The sequence below is a fragment of the Somniosus microcephalus genome, chromosome 10 (assembly GCF_052327205.1).
Source record: "Somniosus microcephalus isolate GS21.2 chromosome 10, FLI_Smic_1.0, whole genome shotgun sequence".
NCBI classification, from domain to species: domain Eukaryota; kingdom Metazoa; phylum Chordata; class Chondrichthyes; order Squaliformes; family Somniosidae; genus Somniosus; species Somniosus microcephalus.
In genome coordinates, this window is record NC_140996.1 from 147,743,202 (window position 1) to 147,758,209 (window position 15,008).

Here is a 15,008-nt window from a genome sequence, read left to right on the forward strand (position 1 = left end):
CATTGGCTCCCAGTCCTGGATCACCTCAAATTTAAGCTACTCAGCCTCATGTTTAAATCCCAATGTGTCCTTGCCCCTCTCCTATATCTGTAACCTTCTCCAGGCTGACAACTCCCCCCAACTCGCTGTTCCTCTAACTCTAGCCTTTGTGCACACCCCTCCTTTCGCTCAACCATTGGTGTGTATATCTTCAGCCACCTGTGCCCCACCCTCTGTGATTCTCTCCTGCTTCCTGCCTTCCTTTAAGACCCTTCTTCAAATCCACTTTGATTAAGCTTTTATTCAGCCTAATATCTTGTTCTTCAGCTCATCATCCCTTTGTGAAGTGCCTTAAAATTATTTTCTATGTTAAAGGTGCTATATAAATATAAGATGTTGCTGTTTTCTCTATCGATGCTGACTGACCTACTGATTATTTCCAGCATTTTCTGTTTTTGTTTTGTGCGTATTCTTGTGGAATTTGCAGTTTTTATGGCCTAGCTGGAAGCTATCTGTCAATAAAGATATCAGGAGAGATCCAACCTCTGTTCGATAAGAACCCATGACCCATTATAACATTTTGAATGCCTCTGTCTTTCTCTCTACTATCCTGCCTAATGGATTATTATAATCAATTGTGAATAAAGATAGAATTTTTGTTCTAAACTTGTATTTCTCCAGTATCAATTTATTCTACTTCCTGTGGTCCAACTCTCCTGGAGTGATATTCTGGAATTATCCTTTCTATATCATTTGATATGAGGAAAGAAATGTAATATTAAGTCACACCACCTCTTTAAATAACAAAACAGCTTCTCTCCAAATTGCTGCTCACAGTGACAACACACCACAACTTAGCCCAGCCCTTGTGCTGAATGGCCAAGCTTTGCGACAGTGCTGTAACCCGGGACAGGGATTGGCCGCACGGTTGGGAGGTAGTTTACGGCAGTTTTTCGCACCGAGGCCTGATCGCGCGGCCCGGCCCTGCCTGGCTCGGCTCGGTCGGTCGGCCCGGCCGGTTTTTACATTTCATTTTTATGTTTGTTTTTTCTCCTCCCCCACACACAGAGGGGAAGGCAGCCGGGCGTGGACCGAGAGTAGCGTTAGCGGCGGCCCCCGCGGTAACCATGACGCTGGCTCCCAAGGAGCTGACCAGCCTGATCGGCATCATCTGCGAGGAGGCGACCAGCAACACGTTCGAGGGCCTCTCCACAGCCTTCCACCACTACTTCGCCAAGCACGACCACTTCCGCGTTGGCTCCACGCTCGTCATGTTGCTGCAACAGCCCGACCTGCTGCCCAGCCCCCAGCAGCGGCTCACCGCCCTCTACTTGCTCTGGGAGATGTACCGCACCGAGCCGCTGGCCGCCAACCCCTTCGCCGCCGTCTTCGCGCACCTGCTGAATTCGGCCCCAGTGGCCGAGGAGCCGGAGAAGCAGCTCCTAGGTAAGCGGCCCCTGTCTAATCTCAGCGGCGGTCCGGAGACCTGGGCAACGCCGCCACTCCCCCCTCCCCACCCACAGCCGCCTCCCTGAAGGTGATCAGCGATTCTCTGAGAGTTTGTAGAGTCCGGGAGGGGGTCTCACCACCAGCAGAGCCCGCGTCTTGAGTTTTTGAAAGAATGTGGTCAGGGTTTTACGTTTCTTTAACTTGCATTCTCATCCTGGACCAGAGCGCACAATTTAGATTGATCCTCCAGTACTGCATTATCGGTGGTGGTGTTCTTTGGATGAGACATTAATGCAAAATCTTTCAGCTTTTTCTGGTGCTTCACTTGGGTGTGAAAAATCTCTCAAAAGTGGACGGAGTTCTACTCAATTTCCTCTCCACACAGCGACAGTCAATGCACTTTCAGAATGAAATTGTATGTGAAACGCTTTGAGGGATTTTTGAGATTTAGTGCTATGTAAAATACAAGTCTGTCTTTCATGTAATTTTGGGCTATGGAGCATGGTATACCATGAAAATTCACACTGGGGAACTAGGAGACAGTGTGTTAGAACCATTAATAACAACAGAAAATGCTGGAAAAACTCAGCAGGCCAGGCAACATCCGTGGAGAGAAATTATAGTCGACGTTTCAGGTGAACCCTTTTTCAAAACTGGAAAGGAAATGAAATAGATCGAAGGCAGGGCTGCGATAGAACAAAAGAAGTAAAGAGGTATTCAAAACCAGACGAGATGGCAATAGGACAGTGGAGACAAAAGACGGCTCAGATTAGGTGTGAAATGTCCTGGCAGAATGAGAGACAGCTGCCATGTGGGAGAGAGAAAAGAAAGGAAAGCCGGGGTGGGAAGGTAAAACCCAAAACAGGGGTGGGGGAAAAAAAATAAGTAAAAATGTAATAGGGGCCGAGGTTATGATCTGAAATTGTTGAACTCGATATTGAGTCCGGAAGGCTGCAAAGTGCCTAATCGGAAGATGAGGTGCTGTTCCTCGAGTTTATGTTGAGCTTCCGTGGAACGATGCAAGAGGCCGAGGACGGTGAGGTCCGAGTGGGAATGGAGCGGTGAATTAAAAAGACAGGCGACCGGAAGCTCGAGGTCACCCTTACGGAGTCCACTGTCCTATTACCATCTCGTCTGGTTTTGAATACCTCTTAATGTTTCTTTTGTTCTATCGCAGCCCTGCCTTCGATCTATTTCATTTCCTTTCCAGTTTTGAAAAAGGGTTCACCCGAAACGTCGACTCTAATTTCTCTCCACGGATGTTGCCTGGCCTGCTGAGTTTTCCAGCATTTTCTGTTGTTATTTCGGATTTCCAGCATCTGCAGTATTTTGTTATCGTGTTAGAACCATTGTTCTTTCAACTTCAGTTCAAATTCAGCTCCGCCTGGGTGAAAGTCTCCGCCCCGCCCCCCCGGTGCTGCAAAAGTTCCAATGTGAAACTAGTTTAGGCAACATTCAGCGAGTTACTAATTGGGATTCCATAGTGCAAAGCTGCCCATAAATCAGCACAAATTAGTAATCTGAGCTCGTGCTCAGAAGAATGGCTGGTGTGGGAAATGTACATGTCCTACTGGTGTAGCAGATGCTATTCTGAGATTCAATTTCAGGTAGATTTTTAAAGCAGTCTTGAGACTGCTATACCTAACCCCTGTTTAATGTAAAATTTGGAAAAATATTAATTCCACCGAATTGATTTTAATGTAGCGCCAATACAGCTGAGAAAACTGAATGAGTCCGGTTTCAGTAGCTCAAAGGACAGAGATATGAACTACTACTTTTACATCCTGAGCTTAAATTTTGCATTGTAGCGGGGAGCAAATGATAGTTCATAAGTTCCCTGATTTACGCTGGCCTACTGATTGGTAACTGGATTGGTTTTTATTTAAACTCTTATCTGAGTGTAAATCTGTGAAATCCAAAGAGCTATTGAAGATTAGAAATAATTTCAATATTAAAGTTTTATTTTCCCAGCATTTTAGAATTGTAGCAAGTTGGTGAGCTTTAAAGATGCTGTGTAAGATATATATGGAAAAAAATATACTTTTGTTCAGAGGTCAATTGATTATCTCCCTGCATTTAAGTAATTGGTAGTGGAGCTGCCGGATGAGGGAGAGTTTGTGCTGGGTTGCAAATAGCCCTCGAATGGCCCAGAATTTGCGGTGGCTAATGACGACGAACTGACAGCGTTCGCTGCCATTACCCCTCTGAAACTGACCGCAACTTCAGGATTTCCGCATTTAGATGCGCATGATCCTGACGTTGCGGTCAGTCATTCACTGCTCCAACACTGGCAGCGCTTTGGCCTCCCCTCCCTCCCTCCCTCCCCCCATAGCCTGCAGTCAGTGGAATCAGTGAAACTGACAAACTTGGGATTATCCACAGTAATATCGCTGTTAAATACCCCATTAAATGTTCAGCCTAGTTAGAATAAGGGTTTTAACAGTGTATTGACAGGTAAACAAACGTTCTGGCCCTGAAAAACTAATTTTTATATTTGTGGAGTGCCAAATTTCTCCATTATGATAAAAAAAATTACAATTTTTAATAAACTTTAAAGTTTGCTCATGATATTTCGGCTTCTACCTTATCCCCATGTGAGAGTCCCAATCTTTATTTTTCTCTCGCTAACATTTTTAAAAAGTCCGGATAAAAGCAGCTTCTCATTTCCTGGTGAGAATTCTTCAATGTAATTGGCTGCTTCAACAGTTTGTTGACATCACAGCAGCTTTTCGCTGGGAATTCTCATGACACAGCACTGCAATCAATCAACGTCGAAAAAGGCAAACATCTCGACACAAAGATTGCGAGATCTCTGTGGGCGCCTTTGCTTCGCCGCTGACCACAAATTACAGGCCATTGTGCTGTCTCTTGTTTGACCTCTCTTATTCATGTTGCTAATATAAATCTAAGCATTGAAACATATAGCCAGGGCAAATCTTAAATTATCAATCTTAAATTAGCATTTTTGGAAAAATTGGATGGCTTAAGAATAAGCTAGTGGGGCCATAGAAAGTTTGGATGGAAGTTGTTATTGTCTCCTTCCCTAAAGTAGAGGATAAGTCAACCTGCCCTACACACCTAGCAACAAGTTTAAAAGCAGCAGCGTTCTAGGAACCAGCTGCTTGACTCTAGTTTTCATCGGGGAATGGTGGAGAAATACAATTTAGAAAAGCGAGTCAAGTGTATATCTTAAATTGCATTTTGCTATCTTTCAGGAACACATTATTTTATGGAGTATAGTATTCTGAGAGGAACCTGTGGGAAATTACAGCTCTTAAACATACAAAGAAAATGGCATTTCACTAATATAAATCTCAATAAATACTCAATTTTCAGAGCTTTCTAAAGTACTGTTTGCACTTTTCATGCTTTGGTTTTGCTAATGTTTGAATAATTTTTAATTACGTAATAAATAAATTAAACTCTAGACTGAACCTTGTTTTGTTTGTGCTGTTTGACAGGGTTCTTGCCACCTATTACTCCCCCAGAGAAGTTTTTTCTTTCTCAGTTGATGTTGGCTCCTCCAAGAGAGCTGTTTAAGAAAACTCCCCGTCAGATTGCGTGTATGGATGTGGGTAACATGCCTCAGTCTGTAGACATTAGTGGTCTGCAGCTGGCCTTGGCAGGTGAGTGAAATTGTTGTATATGTATACTCTTTGACAAAGCTGCAATTGGAGTAAGTTCAGCTGATGTTCCTGCAGATCTCAGTTTATTGAATTGCCTTGTGAGTGCACATACATGTTCTGCAGCTGGCAAAATTGTCATGGTGTAATTGTTGCAGCTAAATAGATATTCTGTTTTGAAATAGAAGCTAGAATCACTTTATCTGTGTTGAGTGAATTTTGAGTCATAGTAGCAACACACACAAACAAACCTCTGTGCCTCAAACTGGTGTTTATAAGAGTTGATTGGTATCTGCCTTATTTTATGAGTGCTACTGCTGAACTTTGCAGCAAAATTTAGCAGGTTGAGGCTGAAAAACAAAATAGTCTGGGTGTCATGTTTAGATGTTAAGGGCAATGGAAGAGATGATGTGAACTCCCAACTACAAAATGAGACTAGGAAAGCTTAAAAACTTTCAGGGACAGGAAGGAATTCTGTATGAAGAATGGGTCATACATTTAAAGGCTGACCAGGTTAAGATGAACCGTTCTGACATTCTCTGAATCCATCAAGTGTTTTCCAATTCTATAACTGACTCCTTTCCACCTTTTCTTGATGGGTGGTTTAAAAAAATGCCCTGTTACAATTAAGTTACAACTTGCTCGTGTATCGGACAATGCCGCAATGGAAACTTACAATTTTTTTTAGTTTCCGTCTATATAGCTGAAATGAATTAGACTTGTGCAAATATCAGATTTTTCTTGCTGCCACACTGACAAATTGCACAAAATAAAATAAATCTGACCAAAGCACTCCAAACAACCATCACCATGGTACTAGGTTTGATTTGATTGTGGAGCTGCATATGTGGAAGCAATTAAAGCATTGTGGTATTTCTAGTTGGGGGTCATTTTTTTTCATGTCTGCAAAATATTTTTCATAATGAAACACAAACAGTGCATGGTGGAAACACCCAGAAGGTTAGTTAGTAATCTGTTGGGTTAGATGAGGTGTAACCCTTCATCAGTTTGGTAGGAATGTTAACGGTGCTCTGAAACATTGTGCTGAAATACTATGAGAGCCCTTGAGAACTTCAAATATGTTTCCCATTTCTGAATTCTCAAATTTGTTGAACCATCAAAAATAAGGGTAATACTGGATTGTGCAGCATGTAAAACCTGCAACTTGCTCTCATCACATAATGGGAAACTTCTCGCAGACGGAGAAGGAATAACAGTGTTACCATGGCAATTCTCATTCATTTGCTGGTGTGGGTGCCTACTGTTTCCTTGCGATCTTGTCACCTGCCTGTCCCCCATTAATGGTCTGTGGTGCCGGGAGAAATCTAGCTATCTAATTTTTTTTATTCATTCATGGGATGTGGGCATCGCTGGCAAGGCCAGCAATTATTGCCCATCCCTAATTGCCCTCATGAAGGTGATGGTGAGCCGCCGCCTTGAACCACTGCAGTCCGTGTGGTGAAGATACTCCACAGTGCTGTCAGATAGGGAGTTCCAGGATTTTGACCCAGCGACAATGACGGAATTGTGATCTATTTCCAAGTCAGGCTGGTGGGGAACTTGGAGGTGGTGATGTTCCCATATGCCTGCTGCCCTTGTCCTTCTAGGTGGTAGAGGTCGTGGGTTTGTGAGGTGCTGTTGAAGAATCCTTGTCGAGTTGCTCCAGTGTATCTTGTAGATGGTACACACTGCACCCACGGTGCGCTGGTGGTGGAGGGAGTGAATGTTTAAGGTATTGGATCAAGCAGGCTGCTTTGTCCTGGATGGTGTTGCACTTCTTGAGTTTTGTTGAAGCTGCACTCATCCTGGCAAGTGGAAGACTATTCCATCACACTCCTGACTTGTGCCTTGTAGATGGTGGAAAGGCTTTGGGGAGTCAGGAGGCGTGACACTAGCCGCAGAATACCTAGCCTCCGACCTGCTCTTGTAGCCACAGTATTTATGTGGCTGGTCCAGTTAAGTTTCTGGTCAATGGTGACCCCCCAGGATGTTGATGGTGAGGGATTCAGCAATGATACTCCAGGGCCCTTCCCGTGTCCTGGACAACCACATGTGCAGGAAGTGTCGTTGGCTGGAGAAGCTCAAGCTCCAGATTTCAGAACTTGAGCAACAACTGGTGTCACTGTGGTGCTTCCCTGAGGCTGAGAGCTACGTGGATAGCACGTTTCAGGAAATGGTCACACCATAGCATAAGACTGTGCAGGCAGAGAGGGAATGGGTGACCGTCAAACAGACCAGGAGGACCAGGCAGGTAGCGCACGAGTCCCCTGAGTGCATCTCATTCTGTAACCAGTACTGAATACTGGTGAGGGTGATGGTTCCTCTGGGGAGTTCAGCCAAACCCAAGGCCATGGGTGGCTCAACTGTACACGGGCGGGGAGGAGGAAGATCGGGTAAACAATAATAATAGGAGATTCGATAGTTAGGGGAACAGACAGGTGTTTCTGCAGCCACAGATGTGATTCCAGGATGGTATATTGCCTCCCTGGTGCCAGGGTCAAGGATGTCACTGAGCGGCTGCAGAACATTCTGAGGGGGAGGGTGAACAGCCAGAGGTTGTGGTCCATATCGGTATCGACAAAATAGTTAGAAAGAGGGATGAGGTTCTGCAAGCAGATTTTAGGGAGCTAGGAAAGAGAGTAAAAAGCAGGACCTCAAAGGTAGTAATCTCCGGATTACTCCTGGTGCCACGAGCTAGTGAGTATAGAAATAGGAGGATCGAGCAGATGAATGCGTTGCAGGAGGGAGGGCTTTAGATTCCTGGGACATTGTGATCGGTTCTGGGGGAGGTGGGACCTGTACTGTCTTGACGGGTTGCACCTCAACAGAGCTGGGACCAATGTCTTGGTTGGGGGCGGGGGAGTTGCCAATGCTGTTGGGGAGGGTTTAAACTAAATTGGCAGGGGGATGGGCACCAGGATGTAGAATTAGAAAGGAAAAACAAAGTGCACAAAGGATTGGGAAAGACAGATCGCACTGGAGTAACAAATAGTACGGTATTATGTGGGGTCAGACTAAGAGAGAATACAAGAAGGTCGAAGATAGGTTTACAGTGCATGTGTGTAAATGCACGAAGCATGGTAAATAAGGTTGGTGAGCTGCAGGTGCAAATAGACACATGGGAATGATGATGTGGCGATAACTGAGACCTGGCTCAAAAAAGGACAGGATTGGGTACTAAATATAAGGTGTTCAGGAAAGATAGGGAAGGAAAGAAAGGAGCTGGGGTGGAAGTATTGATTAAGGAGAATATTACAGTGCTGGAGAGAGAGGATGTCTTGGAGGGGCCAAGGACAGAATCTATTTGGTTAGAGTTAAGAAATAATAAAGGTGCCATTACACTACTGGGTATTCTATAGGCCACCAAGTAGTGGGAAGGATATAAAGAAGCAAATTTACAGGGAAATTAGAGAGGTGTACAAGAACTATAGAGTAGTGATAATGGGGGACTTCAACTATCCTGATAGACTGGGATAGTAATCTAAAGGGCAGAGAGGGGGATGAATTTCTGAAGTGTGTTCAGGAGAACTTTCTTGATCAGTACGTTTCCGGCCCAACGAGGAATGAGGCATTGCTGGATCTGGTTCTGGGGAATAAGGTGGAGCGAGTGTCAGTAGGGCAACATTTAGGGAACAGTAATCATAGTATCAGAAGGTTTAGATTAGCAATGGAAAAGGACAGGGAGCAACCTAGAGTAAAAATACTTAATTGGAGGAAGGCCCATTTTAGTGGGTTGAGAATAGATCTGGCCTGGGTAAATTGGAATCAAAGATTGGCAGGTAAATTGGAATCAAAGATTGGCAGGCAAAACTGTAATGGAACAATGGGCTGCCTTTAAAGAGGAGATGGCTCGGGTGCAGTCGAGGTACATTCCCACAAGGGGGAGAGGTAGGGCAACCAAAGTTAGAGCTCCCTGGATGATGAAAGAGTTAGAGAGTAAGATGAAGCAGAAAAAGGGGGTGTATGACACAAGTCAGGTTGAGAATACAAATGAGAACCAGGTTGTGTATAGAAAGTTCAGAGGGGAAGTGGAAAAGGAAATAAGAGGGGCAAAGAGAGCGTATCAGAATAGATTGGCAGCTAGTATAAAAGAATCCAAAAGTCTTCTATAGGCATATAAATAGTAAATGGGTAGTAAGAGGAGTGGTAGGGCCAATTGGGGACTAAAATGAAGACCTATGCATGGAGGCAGAGGGCATGGCTGAGGTACTAAATGAGTACTTATTCATTTGTCTTTACCAAGGAAGAGGATGCTGCCATAGACATAGTGAAGGAGGAGATAGTGGAGATACTGGATGGGATAAAAATTGATAGTTACTAGAAAGGCTAGCTGTACTTAAAGTAGATAAGTCACCAGGACCGGATAGGATGCATCCAAGGATGCTGAGGGAAGTAAAGGTGGAAATCGCGGAGGTACTGGCCATAATCTTCCAATCCTCCTTGGATACGGGGGTGGTGCCAGAGGACTGGAGGATTGCAAATGAGGGTGTAAGGATAAACCCAGCCACAACAGGCCAATCAGTTTAACCTCGGTAGTGGGGAAGCTTTTAGAAATGATGATCCGGGACAAAATTAACAGTCACTTGGACAAGTGTGGATTAATTAAGGAAAGCCAACACGGATTTGTTGAAGGTAAACCGTGTTTAATTAACTTGATTGTGTTTTTTGATGAGGTAACGGAGAGGGTTGATGCGGGCAATGCAGTTGATGTGGTGTACATGGACTTCCAAAAGGCGTTTTTGATAAAGTGCCACACAATAGGCTTGCCAGCAAAGTTGAAGCCCATGGGATAAAAGGGACAGTGGCAGCATGGATACAAAATTGACAGGAAACGTGGAGTAGTGGTGAACAGTTGTTTATCGGACTGGAGGAAGGTACATAGTGGTGTTTCCCAGGGGTTGGTACTAGGACCACTGCTTTTCTTGATATATATTAATGACTTGGACGTGGGTGTGCAGGCCACAATTTCAAAATTTGCAGATGACACAAATCTTGGAAGTATAGTGAACACTGAGGAGGATAGTGATAGACTTCAAGAGGACATAGACAGGCTGGTGAAATGGGCGGACACGTGGCAGATGAAATTTAACGCAGGAAAGTGCGAAGTGATACATTTTGGTAGGAAGAACGAGGAGAGGCAATATAAACTAGGGGGCGCATGAACAGAGACCTGGGGGTATAATGCACAAATCATTGAAGGTGGCAGGGCAAGTTGAGAAAGTGGTTAAAAACGCATACAGGATCCTGGGCTTCATAAATAAAGGCATAGAGTACAAAAGCAAGGACGTTCTGATGAACCTTTATAAAACCCTGGTTCGGCCTCAACTGGAGTAATGTGTCCAATTCTGGGCACCGCACTTTAGGAAGGATGTGAAGGCCTTGGAGAGGGTGCAGAAAAGCTTTACAAGAAATGGTTCCAGGGATGAGGGACTTCAGTTATGTGGATAGTCTGGAGAAGCTGGGGTTGTTCTCCTTTAGAGCAGAGAAGGTTGAGAGGAGATTTGATAGAGGTGCTCAAAATCATGAGGGGTCTAGACAGAGTAGATAGAGGGAAACTGTTCCCATTGGTGGAAGGGTCGAGAACCAGAGGACACAGATTTAAGGTGATTGGCAGAAGATCCAAAGGCGAAATGAGGAAAAACCTTTTTACGCAGCGAGTGGTTAGGATCTGGAATGCACTGCCTGAAAGGGTGGTGGAGGCACATTCAATCGTGGCTTTCAAAAGGGAATTGGATAAATACCTGAAGGAAAAAATTTTGCAGGGCTGCGGGGGAATGGGACTAGCTTAAGTGCTTTTGCAGAGAGCCGGCACAGGCTCGAATGGCCTCCTTCTGTGCTGTAATATTCTATGGTTCTATAATGCCACTGAATGTCATGGGGCGATTGTTAAACTCTCTCTTGTTGGAGATGGTCATTGCCTGGCACTTGTGTGGTGCAAATGTAACTTGCCGCTTATCAGCCAAAGCCTTAATGTCGGCCAGGTCTTGTTGCATGCGAGCACAGACTGCTTCATTATCTGAGGAGTTGCGAATGGAACTGAACGCTGTGTAATCCTCAGCGAATATCCCCACTTTTGACCTTATGATGGAGGGAAGGTCATTGATGATGAAGCTGAAGATGGTTGGTCCTAGGACCCTGCCCCGAGGAGCTCCTGCAGCGATGTCCTGGGGCTGTGATGATTGACCTCCAACAACCACAACCATCTTCCTTTGTGCTAGGTATGACTCCAGCAAGTGGAGAGTTTTCCCCCTGATTCCCATTTACTTCAATTTTACTACGGCTGCTTGATGCCACACTCGATCAAATGCTGCCTTGATGTCACTCTCACCTCGCCTCTGGCTCAGCTTTTTTGTCCATGTTTAGCGAACCCAAACTGAGAATCCGTGAGCAGGTTATTGGTGAGTAAGTGCCGCTTGATAGCACTGTCAACGACACCTTACATCACTTTGCTGATGATTGAGAGTAGACCGATGGGGTGGGAATTGGCTGGATTGGATTTGTCCTGTATTTTGTGGACAGGACAAACCTGGGCAATTTTCCATTTTGTCGGGTAGATGCCAGTGTTGTAGTTCTACTGGAACAGCTTGGCTAGAGGTGCGGCTAGTTCTGGAGATTAAAAATCTTGCCATTGTGTCTGTAGAATTCTAATAGTGTAACTGAGCGTTAATGTAGTTAATGAGTCTAGTAATCACAAAGACCAATCAAATCTTGGGGTTGGTGAGATTTAGCCAATTTTTTTGTTGCTGTGATAGTTTTCCCACCCCCATCACTGAACCTATAGTTTGCTCTTTGTCTCTATAATGTGCTTCCCTGATCTTTTGCTCCTCTCTGGGCCATGTGGTCATTTGGTCTCAGCAATTCCACAATTTGAATCTGTGGCCCTGCTGAAACACGAGCGCCCCCTCAGCTGCGGCCTTGCATCAGTCGGTGCATTCCTGATTCACTCTGCTCCCTCCAGGCCCCCATAAACTATTCTTCAACAGCAACTTGCATTTATATAGCGCCTTTAACATAGTAAAATGCCCCAAGGTGCTTCACGAGCTTTACCAGATAAAATTTGACTCCGAGCCACATAAAGAGATAATGGGACAGGTGACCAAAAGTTTAATCATATAGGTAGGTTTTAATGAGCGTCATAAAGGAGGAGAGAAAGGCGGAGAGGTTTAGAGGGCGAATTCCAGAGCTTAGGGCTAAAGCAGTTGAAGGCACGGCTGTCAGTGGCGGAGCGATGAAAATCGGAGAGGCCAGAATTGGAGGAGCGCAGAGATCTCGGATGGTTGTAGGGCTGGAGGAGGTTACAGAGGTAGGGCAAGGAGGGATTTGAACACAAGAATGAGATCTTTAAATTCATGGCGTTGCAGGACCGGGAGATAATGTAGGTCAGGGAGCACAGGTGAACGGGGTGGTGCCAGTTAGGATACAGGTAGCAGAGTTTTGGATGCGCTGGAAGTTTATGAAGTTCACGTTTTCTCTTTAACTCTTGACTGACCTGTGTATTTCCAGTATTTTCTGTGTTTTGTTTTTAGATTTCCAGCATTTGCAGTCAATAACATGAGAAATCCACTATAATTCAGGAAAAGCTGTTTACAGAATTTGCAGGTAGCTCCCCATACCCCTCAAGATTACATTGAGACAGTTATGACCTTCGTTGAATGTGGCATCTGCATATGTCTTTTGCATCACTCCTAAGTTTTCAAATTGCTGAACACAATCTTTTGTGAATGAGAATTTAGAGTTTTGAAGTAGTACAAGGAAAAATGTCAAATGTTATTGGCTCGGTGACTTTCTCCACAGATTAGCTAAGCCTTCTAGATCATGAAGATCCCATGTTTGATCCCCAATGTGTGCTGAGTGAAATGATCTCAGCTGGGCAACAGTTGGGGTTAGGAAGGAGAAAACTAATTGGGGTTCTTGTTGCTGTTTGCTATCTGGAACTATACCTCAGCAAGGAGTCAGGGGAAGGAGGAAGGGGAAAGAAAGAAAATAAATGTTGCAGCAACAGAACTGCATCTATTACAGGAAGTGGTGCAAATAACTGCAGCATAAAGGGAGTCAAATTCGGTTTATCTGTAACTGTCCATTATATATTAATCAACTTTATACATTTGTACACTTTGTATATAATCTTTTATTCATTCTGCAGAGCGCCAGTCTGAATTACCAACACAGAGCAAAGCCAGCTTTCCGAGCATACTCCCTGATCCTGATCCCGACTCTTCCAACTCTGGATTTGACAGTTCTGTAGCAACTCAGATTATAGAGGCTTTAGTGAGTGGACCAAGGCCACCAATAGAAAGTAGGTCGTTTTAAATTGATGTTTAAGATGTTAGCAAAAGTGCTCTTGATGTAGAATGTTTGACTCTCATTCACAGAACCCAAGTTCAAATCTGCCCTTTTCTTTCAATGAAGATGTTTTGCCAGTTTTTGTTATGATTGGTAAATTATTTAGTGCTAGAAGAGCACACCGTGTCTGGTGTGGGACTGAATTAGCTTAGCAGTCGTCTCAGAAATGGGCACCATTAATATCAGTCGAGGCTATCCGGACCTCCTGGCAGTTATATCGTGTAGTAATAGTAGATTCGTGGAAAGGGAAGGAAGCGGGTGGGTTGGCTATAATCCCCTGTGTTAATGACCACTTCCCCTGACAATAAATCTAAAGTGGGAAATTTTTGGTGCAAAGCTGCATCATCCTATTATATACACCATTTTTAACTTGGCTGCATAGATTTCCTAAATAGCTTGATTGTTTGTTTGGTGAGGGAGGGGTGAAGAAATCCATCTTCTGCATGCATAAGCCACTCGGCCTTCCTCCCTGCACATACTCCCAGATTGTGAGCTGGGCTTTGTTAAGCTGTCAATGTGGTGGTCTCTCTTCCTTCAATTACAGCTTGAGAACAGTACACGTGCTGTGTCGGTATGTTTTTTGAAGCGGTTAATCTGTAAAGCAAAATAAATGGATTGATGCTTTAAAAAAACACATTTTAGTTTCCCAGGCATAAGAAAATATTGCTCTTAAGACAAAATAAAAGGGAGCACTTAGTGGAATGCATGGTGTAATTGTGTTGTTATGTCTGTTGTTAGAGGTATTGTAGACATGTCTTTTGGTTCTGAGTTGCTCTATAGATACAGCTACTGTGGATTCCTTCATCTCCTTAAAACATGGTGTCATTTCTTTTATCTTGACCAAAGATACAAATTTGATGCGGCTGGAGTTTCTGCATTCTGTCAAACAACCACTTCTAATATTTTGAAGACATATCAACTATTTGACTTTCCAATATATTTTTCCTGTCAACTTTTCTCGAGTGGAAAACGAAGAAGTTAATCATGGCTTTCTTTTTCTTATGTGAAGGTCACTTTCGGCCAGAGTTTATTCGGCCTGCTCCTCCACTTCATGTGTGTGAGGATGAGCTAGCTTGGCTGAACCCAACAGAACCCGATCATACAATCCAGTGGGATAAAACCATGTGTGTTAAAAACAGCACTGGGGTGGAAATTAAGCGCATCATGGCAAAAGCTTTCAAGAGTCCCTTATCTGCACAACAACAAACGCAGGTAAATGCAAATAAGTATTACTTCAAACTGAATCATTTCGAGCATCAATGAGCTGCAGCACCAACACTTAATGTTATGGAATTGCACCTATGATTGCCAGTTCCATCTGGTGAGTCCCAATCAGCTCTGCAATTAAGAGATGACTGAATGGTGGCCTGGTGTTTCCTGATAATGAGGGAGGGAAGGGCAGAGTGTTTTTAATGGGGAATTTTAACTTTCATATGGATTGGGATAAGCAGAAAGGTAGCAAATTTCTTGTGTTCAGGATTGTTTTCTGCAACAATATGTCCTAGAACCAAAGTGGGCAGGCCATATTGGATTTAATAATGAGTAATGAGCCAGATTTAGTTAACAGCCTAACGTGCAAGAACATTTATCTAATAGCGGTCATAATATAATCGA

General features: G+C 44.0%; 1 protein-coding gene across 1 annotated transcript in view; it reads left to right on the plus strand.

Moving 5' to 3' along the window:
- Positions 1-846: 846 nt before the first annotated feature.
- The window catches only part of cnot11 (CCR4-NOT transcription complex, subunit 11), a 37,204-nt gene continuing 23,042 nt past the window's right edge, over positions 847-15,008 (plus strand). The window contains exons 1-4 of the mRNA XM_085998941.1: positions 847-1,425; positions 4,890-5,054; positions 13,195-13,347; positions 14,404-14,606. Of these exons, the coding sequence (XP_085855067.1) occupies positions 855-1,425; positions 4,890-5,054; positions 13,195-13,347; positions 14,404-14,606 (1,092 nt within the window). The 5' untranslated portion in view covers positions 847-854. The remainder of the gene's footprint in view (positions 1,426-4,889; positions 5,055-13,194; positions 13,348-14,403; positions 14,607-15,008) is intronic.